Source organism: Apaloderma vittatum, unplaced genomic scaffold, assembly GCF_000703405.1.
Source record: "Apaloderma vittatum isolate BGI_N311 unplaced genomic scaffold, ASM70340v1 scaffold25784, whole genome shotgun sequence".
Lineage (NCBI taxonomy): Eukaryota > Metazoa > Chordata > Aves > Trogoniformes > Trogonidae > Apaloderma > Apaloderma vittatum.
In genome coordinates this window covers 3458-12984 of record NW_009712498.1, presented here as the reverse complement: position 1 = coordinate 12984, position 9527 = coordinate 3458, and the positions used below count along the sequence as shown (strand labels likewise).

Here is a 9527-nt window from a genome sequence, read left to right as displayed (position 1 = left end):
CCCGGGTGCGATGGGACTCTGCATGTGCCAACTCCCGTCTGCGCGGCCGTGCGAGCGGTGCTGGCTCGGAAGGCGATGGGTGCTGCCACCGTCGACTGTCCTGTTGGCTTTTTTGGTAGTTTTAATGAATCCTTTCGCCCATCGTGAGCAATTGTTACGAGGCGAGGCTTGCCTTCCGTTCCCAGGTGTATAATGATGGACTTTCATGTCGGTGATTCCCGTTTAAAAGCTTGCCTTTCCTTAGTTTAAAACTGAGAGTAAAGTGTTTCTGGATTATTCCACTTTCGTCTTTTTGTGGATGTGTAAAATGTATTTGTAACAGGAAGCGGGGCAAACAACGCTGGTGAGCTGCGTTACTGGATATCTCCGCACCGCGCACAGCTGGTTGTGAAGGTTAAATTTTGTCCCTTTTCATTCTGTTCAAGTTTAATTTTTATGAAGTGTCACCATGTTAGCTTTCTCCAGGCTTTACTGTTGCTGCCAGGCTGTCACTATACTGGGTATGTTCTTGGTGGGGAAGGGTGACAGAAAAAGGGGAGCCCTGATTCTTGTTCAGTGATTTACAGGATACTGGATGACATTCAGGTAGACTTTGCTTAACTGGGAAGGGCTTAACTTGGCAGTTCAGCACTGGGATGGTAAACGTAAAAAAGAAATTAATCTAAATTTGCACTGCTTCTGGTATACACCAGTTTCTTTCTTTCCCCTTAAAAGAAACAAAAAACAAAATCCCAAGAGCAAGGAAAGACCGTGTCCTGTTGTTTGAAATTGAATCTTGCAACCTTCCTATGAGAAAAATAATAAATGTTTAGTATTTATAATTTGCCTAGTGTCTTACTCATTAGAAATTACCTATTTGTATCTGATTTAGTGGCTGTGTTGTTTGTCTCTTACCAAATGCCTCACCAATAGTCTTTTTTTAAAATCAGTTGCAAGCATAAGCGACTTTTTTTTGTACTATTTGTGACTTTCTGTAGTGTAAGAATACCTGGCTTTGGAAATAGTTGATATGGGCTTGGGCTGGAGATGTAGGGAAGGAGACTACTGAGATTTTGGAAAAAGTAAATAGTTCTTAGAAGTGACAGTAATAACTTCAGAGGAAAAGAAGCAGTAAAAAGAAATGGCCTTTCCTTCACTGTCCTCCTCTCTGTCACTGACTTGGTCACCGGTAGCTACAGACCTCCTGCTCTTGTGTTTGCATCAAGCTGATTTCTTAAATGGCCAAGGCACAAAAATAGGGTATTGGGTTAATGCTCTGCTTGGTCTTCGTGAAGTGTTCACATAAGCTCTCTGCCCCCAAAGGGAAGGGATGGACCGTGCAGTTATGAGAGGAGCTTATAACCTTTGCTTCCTAGATAACAATATCAATGCTCCGCTTATGCCTGCACATTGGAGATGTTTGGGCTTATCTGTGCCCCTCTTAAGAGCTGTGTCTGCAGTAGTGCTGACCCTTTCTCTCTGCAGATGCAGGAGACCAGAAGGGCATGTGTCTTTTCTCTTGTTTTGTTTTTTTTTTTGCTTTACCATCCAAGTTCCTTCTTGAACACAGCAGCTGCAGCTGGGGGCTATAGGGTTTGCCACTGGCTGATTCCCCACAGCAGCTGCCCGCTGACTGGGGTGGGAAGCAAACTTGCTGACGAGCCTTTCTGCTTCTGGAGAGAAGGTAGTGCTGCAGCTTCTGGGGTTTGCCTTCTGGTTTCACACTGTTGTTGCTTAAGAGTTTCTGAATATTGTTTGTTCCCACTCTGCCATAGCTATGTCTTCCCCTCGCATGAGCCCAAGGAGCTAAATTCAGTAAGGGTCTATAAATCTGTCTTAATTAGACCTCTGAGTCCTCTGGACTTACTGTCTGGCTAAAGATAGCATTTATGCCAGAGACCTGGAAGAAGATAAAAGCATCGCGCCTCCTTGTCCCTCCTCAGCGTACAGGTTCTCCTGCCTTAACCTGTGTGACCATGTGAGGAGCAGGTACTCAGCTGGCATGAGGAGGAGTACTGGTGTGCAACTACTTTTGGTGTCTACCCCTTCAGAGGGAGGGGGAATCAAATAACTTTCTAAAAAAGCTTCTGTGTTACAGCTGTCTACTTACGCTGGGATCCTGAGGTGCTTGTCTCTCCTTCGTGCCCCCTCGCCTCCATCCAGCCCTTTTCCTCTACCCAAAAGCTGTTTCCCCAAGTCTCTGATTTGGATGCTGCCAGCTTCACACTTTTTTGGACTTCATCAGCAGTGCCTCTCGCATCATGCTGTGGAAAATTAAGTTGCTTATCTTGCTTTTAACGTGCGTGTAGCATACAAGGGCCTCCCACCCGCCGATGCTCTGACTCACACGAGAGCTTTGCTGTCTTGCAAACTCATGTGCTAGATCAAAGACGTGATGTTAGGAAAGCCTGGCTAGAGGTTGGGTACTTCCTTAGGTTTATTTCCATTTTGAAGAAATAGTAATGTGCTCCTGAGATGGACAACAGTACATGTTTTGCTTTCTCCACCTTTGCAGTGAACTGTAGCACTTGGCACATGTGATGGAGGTCAAGCATGTTGTTCTACCCGCTGGTGCTGTGTTTTTATCTCGCCTCCCTTCCAGCCTTGTTGCACACCTGACCGTCCTTGGCTCACTCTGATGATCTCTCAAAATTCTCATTCTAATCTATGTAAAAGCCAGTGCCCACTTTCTCGTGTGTTCACACAGATGGGATTTTCCTCCTCACGGTTTATGGAGTAAGAACTTAGTAATGGATAACTAAACTTCTTGCTGTTGGAGACTCCTCGACACGGCTTTTACGAAATACCTGATTCTGACCACAGTGCTCTTTGATGTTCTCCTTGATCTCCATCCACAGATGGCTCTGATCTGACTTGCTGGCACTGGCGTTACCTGTGCAGGGTGCTCCACAGGCACCTGGGGAGAGATGGTGTCTGTCCTGAAAAACCTCTTGGTTTGCATTAACGTGCACGAGGTATCTGAAACAGCTGAGTCAAAGGCGCTTCAGTGTGAAGATGGGGGAGATGAGACAATGCGTAGTGTCATAAATCTGCTCGTAGCTCAGTTTGACAGGTTGCCTGACAGTTAATATCTCTCTTAGTATGAATAGGGAATTAAAAAAAAAATGAAAACCAAACCCACCAACAACCCCGAAGCCCCGTAACACCCTCTGCACTGCAGAAGTCTTCTGGTGCGGTGAGTAATGCCTGCTCTGTGGCAGCAAGACTATCCTCCTGACTTCTTGTGAATTAAATAAACGAGGACATAGTAGCATAAAAGCCCCATCCCTACTACCAATTTAATGTGGCTAGCCCCCCTCCGACAGCGTATTCCTTGAGCCTCTTGTAACGGATCTTTGTGAGTGGGAGCCAAGCTGAGGCCGTACCTGCTCTGGAACAAACAAACCTGTTCCCTTTGAACTGGTCGACATCTGAGATGCAGCCGCTGAGCTGTCGCGTTTTTCGTACAAACAGGCTTTGAATGTGGCTCGCTACGGGAACCAGTCCTGTGCTCTGTCAGTCTCTTTTTTTTTGTCTTCTCTTTCGTCGCAGCTTAATCCTCTTTGTTTGGAAATGATGCCTCTGCTAGCGTGAGGCAGATATTGATGGGATTTCTGCTCATCCATCCCTGTTTTAGGTTCCTGTGTAATGTGTTTGTCTGAGAGAAGCACTGCAGGATGTGGCACAGGAGAGGAGCCGGTGCCCCGTTCACTCTTCCTCTCGATGAGCCTGACTTTCTCTCTTGCAGCCATTCAGCATCCAGCTCGGAGAAGGGGCATCGTTCCTGCAAGAACTTCTCAAGAAGAGCCTCTCCTAGCTCAGTTGCCAACAGTGGTGAAGAAAAGTAGGTCGCCTTGTGCTTCAGGGTTACCACAGGATCAAAGAAATTTGTGATACCTCGGGAGCTCGTGGGGGCAGAACGGGTGTGGGCAGCCTAGCTCTCATGATTACGCTGACTAAAATAAATAAGTCTTTCACCTCTTTTCAGGGAATATTTGGGTTTGGAGAGTGCCTGGTTCTGCTGAAATGATGCTGCTTGGCTAGAAAGCCACGAGCTGAAAAAGGCTGGGAAATGTTTCTCTAGCCAGGAGAGGTGGCCTTTGCCTTCTGCTGTGGGTTGCTGGGCTTTGGGTGGCTCTGCCCCTCAGCAGTGACTCCCGTGAGCTGCACGGGGCGTCTCTGCCTCTCTCTTGTGCTCCCAGCCCAGCCTTTTGCCTGGGTTATTGATACTGACAGTACAAGAAAATTCATCCCTGCACAAGTGGTTTATTTAAAGGGAAAGGAAAAAAAAGTCACTTAAGCTTGAGTGAACTTCAAGTCAAAAGTCAGTCGGCTGCACTGCCCCAACCAGCCAGCTGAGGCTCAGCTTGATCCTTCCCTTCGCAACCTCCTGCCCGGGAATCACAGACCATCCAGGGTTGCAAAGGGACCTCTGGTGATTATCTAGCTCAACCCTGCTGCCAAAGCAGGTTCACTAAAAAGGGTCCCACTGGCCGTGACCCTTGGTGCTGGCTGAAGGGGCTGGGAGCGGGACCTGGCTGGTGCCCACCTCTAGCAAAGGGCACACTGCTGTCATCTTTGCCACTGGGATGTCCCGTATCAGCCTGGAATTTAGCTCTGGTCTCCCTGTCATAGCCATGCCTGTGTCACTCTGGTACTTGAAAGTACTTAATTAGTTTTCTATTTCCTGCTCAATATAGTTTCCATGTCTGTAAATGTAGTAACGGCAGGAGATTTGATGTCGTCAATAGGAAAGGTTCTCATGGAAGCCTCCTGTGGCGGGGAGCCTGTGATGTTGTTCCTCGCTACCTTGCCAATGGGTTGTGGAGCACCTGAAAATTTGCATCTCCCCCTTGCCCTCCTGCTCTTGTTTCGACTGCGAGGTGAGTGGTCGGGCTGTCCCTCCCGTGTGCCACATGTGAGGTGGGACCCGCAGGGAGGACAGCAGCCAGGTTGGCTGTGGCCCTCCGTGGGGGCTTTGAAGGAGACCGACCCGAGATTCCTGAAGGAATCGTGTCCGGTCACGCCGGCAGTTCTTGACGCAAGATGCTGTTCGTCCTCTTTGCTTCTCCCAGTGTCTGTGGATGTGAAGCGTTTGCACGAGGAGGATGCTGAGCCCGGTTGTCATGGCAAACACAAGGAGCTGGAGCATGTGGTCCTGCCTGCCTTTGAGATGCCTGTCACAAATAGTTCCCGACAGGTACAAGAAAATCCTCGTGTCTGCTTCATGCTGAGTTGATCCTCACTGTCCAAGCTTCGGCCACGTTCAGGTGATTCCACGTTACTGTGCCTGTGTTCCATCCGTGTTACCCATGCCTGAGCATTGCCTGCTCACTCTTGAAAGATGGATGAAAGAAGTTCCCTTCTAGAAAATTAAATTATTTAGTTCCTTATAGGCATTATCCAGCTCTAGGAACCAAATGAAAATTGATTGTTAGCTTAGTGTGTAGTATTTCAGGCTTCTCTGCAGAGTTACCAGTTCCTTGGTTTGTGCTTACAAGATTTTTCAGGTCTCTGTGGTGCTGGGACAGAGGGAAATGTGGTTATTGAGGGCAGAAATGCTCCACTGCGGGGAGCCAAGCATTAGGTAACTGCAGGGAAGGTGTGCACGTGTGGGTGCTGCGTGGGACTGGGAGCATCCATCCCTTCTTAGGGAGTTCGCTGGATTTTGATGTTAAGTGCCAGAATTAAGGTCTAAGTGTGACTTCATCCTACCGCTTATTTTCCCTTCTCAAAAAACCAGTCTCCTCTGTGTGTGCAGAACTGACCCAAATCTGTCCCTGTTTTCCAACAGACAGCGGTTAAGTCTGTATTAAGAACCCTTGGAAATTTCCATCTGCACTCGAGCATTACGGTAGCACTTTGAAGTAAAACTGTTATGCAATATGGGACCTATAAATGGGCAGAGGTCAGCTAACCTGTGTCACTGCTACGAGCTGCAGATAATTCTGCAAGTTCTCATTCAGAAACAGTTGTGTAATCATTAAGATTATCAGCCTCCAAGACAAATACTGTAAAGATAAGGCAGTGTCGAATGAGTTGCCTTTGCTTTTTTATTGCTTTTTAAAAGAGCTGACCATGGATGCTGGCTCTGCCAGGGTCTTCCCTTGCAGAAACACCGTTCGGCAGCACTGAAATACTTTGCTGACAATTTTTTTATAGACACGCAGACGGAAGGTCTGCCCTATAAAACGTCCTGGCACCGATCCAACAGAGACTCCACATATGCTCAAGTCCTGCACTTAAGCCTTGTTAAATGTTAATGGCACTTGAGCGTATTCTTAAGTGTCTTAAGCGCTTCTTGAGTTCGGGTGCAATGGTTTGTGGTGAAAGGAAACGGAGGGTTGTAGAGCTGTGAGATGAAGCAGGGAGAAACAATGAAACGTTGAGGTAGGGAGGGCTGCATATAATTAAGGGTGTTCTGATTTTTCGGTCCAGGTAGATGGAGATGGGCAATGTTCTCTAAGGTTCCTGAAAAGGATCTTGTGAAGCCGTTGCTTGTTCGGTACCACCGTTTCCTCTCCTAATTGACACAGTTGCTGTTGTCGCTAATTTAACAAATTGGTGCAAGCACAAACAAGGACAAAAATAAGTGTCTGCTAATGTGAACAGATTTATTTGTTCTCATCCCCACGCCTTTTCCCAGGAATGTAGTTTCCATCAAGCTGGCTGAGCAAACCTTAGTGCCAAGTATTTAATCTTATCCGTGAGGGGCAAAGGGTGCTAAGAGCAGGGTAGTTCTCTTTGCATAAGAGAAATCCAACACTACCTCTGCCAATTCGTGATGGCAAATACAGATCGTGTGTATTGCTGCTGTAAACCTTCGCGTGGCAGAGTCCAGATGGCCCCGGGCGTGCTGAGGTGATGCTGTTCCCTTCCAGCCTTGGCGGAGCCCTCGGTCCAGAGTTCCTCGCTCTGCCCGTGCTCGTCTTGCCCGTGGTGTGACTTCTGACCGTGCTGCACAACGCTGCCTCCTTCTTAGGGCACTTGGTGCAGCGCAGCTGAAAATTTGAGCTAATTCCTACACGGCTCGTTTGTGTCTTGCCCTCCCATGCTGCCCCTTTGCACTGCGGGCTGCGATGGTTTGGTGACGAGCCAAGTGGTCTTTTGGCCTCATTTGTCCATCAGGAGGTTCAGGCAGGGTTAGGTTCAGGTAGAACCTGTGTGCACAAGAGCACTTTAGGAGCCACAGCTGACAGGCACTGGGAACACCATCGTTGTGTTGTCATTTTGGTTTTGTCCCTGGTTTCGAGGTTGCAGATGGGGAGTGTTATTTTCCCTCGTAATGGTCCTCACACCAGGGCGGTGGTTAGAGAACGGCAGCATTCCCCAGACTCCAGCAAGAAAGTGCCAACTGAGCTGATGTGTTAGCAGCACATCAGGTGTGGCCCTGGAAAAAAAAATAAATAATGTTTCCTTTTTCCTAATCTTCCAAAACCAATCAGTCAGTGTTTTGCGTAGCGCTTAACCTTCCCCAGCTGGTTTCCCCCAGCGATTTTTCCATCAGTCCCGCGTGGCAGGCACAGGATGCTGAAGCAGTGCCGGCTGGCACTTGGTGTGAGGCTGCTTGACGGGAGCTCCTACCGATGGGGGAAAAAAAGTTCCCTCCAGCTTGCACTTCTGTTCAGTTGTTCCACTCCTGTACTTAGTAATAATTAATTCCTTTGTTGCCTGAATGCAGAGCATTTCCTCTAGAAGGCTCAGGCAAACATCCCTGCTCCTCGAACAATAATGGTAAATGTTTAAAAGCCAAGGACGCGGGGTTAATCTTCACGTTTGGGCTGTGACCTTCCAGTGCTAATACGTGTTACGTTAACCTCTTGTGATAAATATCCCCAAAAATCAATGAAATCTGGATTCCTTTTGCCCGAGTTAAAGTCCCTCTGGATGAGACCCTCGCCCGGCAGTGCTGGGAGTTGCAGTGACAGATGGATTCGATGTCCCTGTTGGAAACCAGCTTCAGGTGACCGTGCTTTGTGAGGCGGTGAGATCGAATCGGGTATTTTCCTGTTCCACAGGTCTATGCATGGGGTTCAGAGAGGAGCCCCAAAGACCGGCCAACCCCAGCTCTTGCTCTCCATATTCCAGCGATTTCTATAACCTGATGCCAAGACCTTTTGTCTGCAGGGAACAAGCTCTCAGGAGGGGAAGGGGGCTGACAAATCGCTCGTTCAGAGGTGCCTCAGCTGGGATTCCCTCGCAGCTCCAGCCTGACCCTTGTCCGTATGGCCAGCAACAGCCCTCCCTGGGACAGGCGAGTGGAAATTTCCTTCCCATCTCCAGGGCCTTGCGAAAACATCATAAAACATCCGTGGCGTTCTTTACCTTTGGTAGGGAAAAAAAAAAAAAAAAAGAAATCTATAAACCCCAGTCCTTAATCACCCACTACAAACACGAGACACCACAGGCAATTGCTCAAGCGGGTGAAATGCCACCGTGCTCCTCTCCCGCAGGGTGGCTCGCACGCACGTTCCTGCAGCTCGGTGCATGGCAGGGATGGCTTCTGGTTTGCTGGACGTGGAGGTGCCCGCCGTCCCCAGCCTCCCAGCCACCCCCCCTTTCAAGGCTGCTGGTGGATCCCTTGCCAGCAATTTTTCATTTGAGAGAGGTGTGAGGGGCATACGGGCCCCTCTCCCTGTTTTTACTTGGAGCAGGATGTGGGCTGAGGTTTAGGGGGAACCGGCTTTCGCTGTGGGTCAGGCAGGATCCTTGAGGGACTTGAATCAAATTGGTCACTTTACCTGCTCTCTGGGGTCGTTTGGTGGTAGGTCTGATCCTGTCTTTAAGGTTTTAAAGCCCCTTGAGCATTACTGGTGTGACACGAGTTGAATCCCACGTTTGCTGTGCCCAAAAGTACCAACGTCTGGCAGTTTTTGAAGGAAGCATCTGTCCTCCACAACTGCTTCAAGTTCTGGGCTTGCTTCAAGTTCTGGGCTTGCTTCAAGGGGCTTCAATTTGCCCCCTCCCCGTGTCAGCACAGTGCCTCTGGACCCCCTCACCCGGGGTGCAGCCTTCCCCCTTGCTCCTCGTGCATCCCTTTCCACACACTCTTTGGGACTCTCAGCCTCGCTGTGCTGGGAAGGGCTCTGGTCTCTCGTGTTTCACCTGGGCTTGGACTTAGCGACAGAGAGCTAAGTGTTGGCCGGGAGTGATTTTTCACAAGGAGTGGATTTTCCCTCCCTGGAGCTACATCAGCTTTTCCCAGGGTGCTGCTGGATCCGTGCATGCCCCGTGCCCGTGTCCTTCTGGCATGAGCTACCTCTCAGCAGCAGGAGCGGGTCGAAGCTGCCCGGCGAAGCGGGCTGGCCGGGCTCCACACAGGTGCTGGCACACCGGGTGGCTGCAAGGAAAGGAATCGCATCCCAAGTCTTGTTAGAAAACCTTAAAGCCACAACAACAAAAACCCAAACCCAAAGCCTTGACCCAAGGAATGGCAGTGATAAAGAGCTTTTATATTCCTGGGGGCTGGCCCATCAGCTTTTATTGCCCTCTTTTTTTTTTTTCTTTAGCAATGCAAATCCAATCAATTTTTTAGAGCCTCCCGTCCA

The 9527-nt window shown here is 49.0% G+C and overlaps 1 protein-coding gene across 1 annotated transcript in view; it reads left to right on the top strand.

Moving 5' to 3' along the window:
* Positions 1-75: 75 nt before the first annotated feature.
* Positions 76-9527, top strand: part of AQP8 (aquaporin 8) — a gene marked incomplete at its 3' end in the record, with an annotated part of 12905 nt that continues 3453 nt past the window's right edge. Inside the window, 1 exon segment of the mRNA XM_009868017.1 lies at positions 76-143. Coding sequence (XP_009866319.1) covers positions 76-143 — 68 coding nt within the window.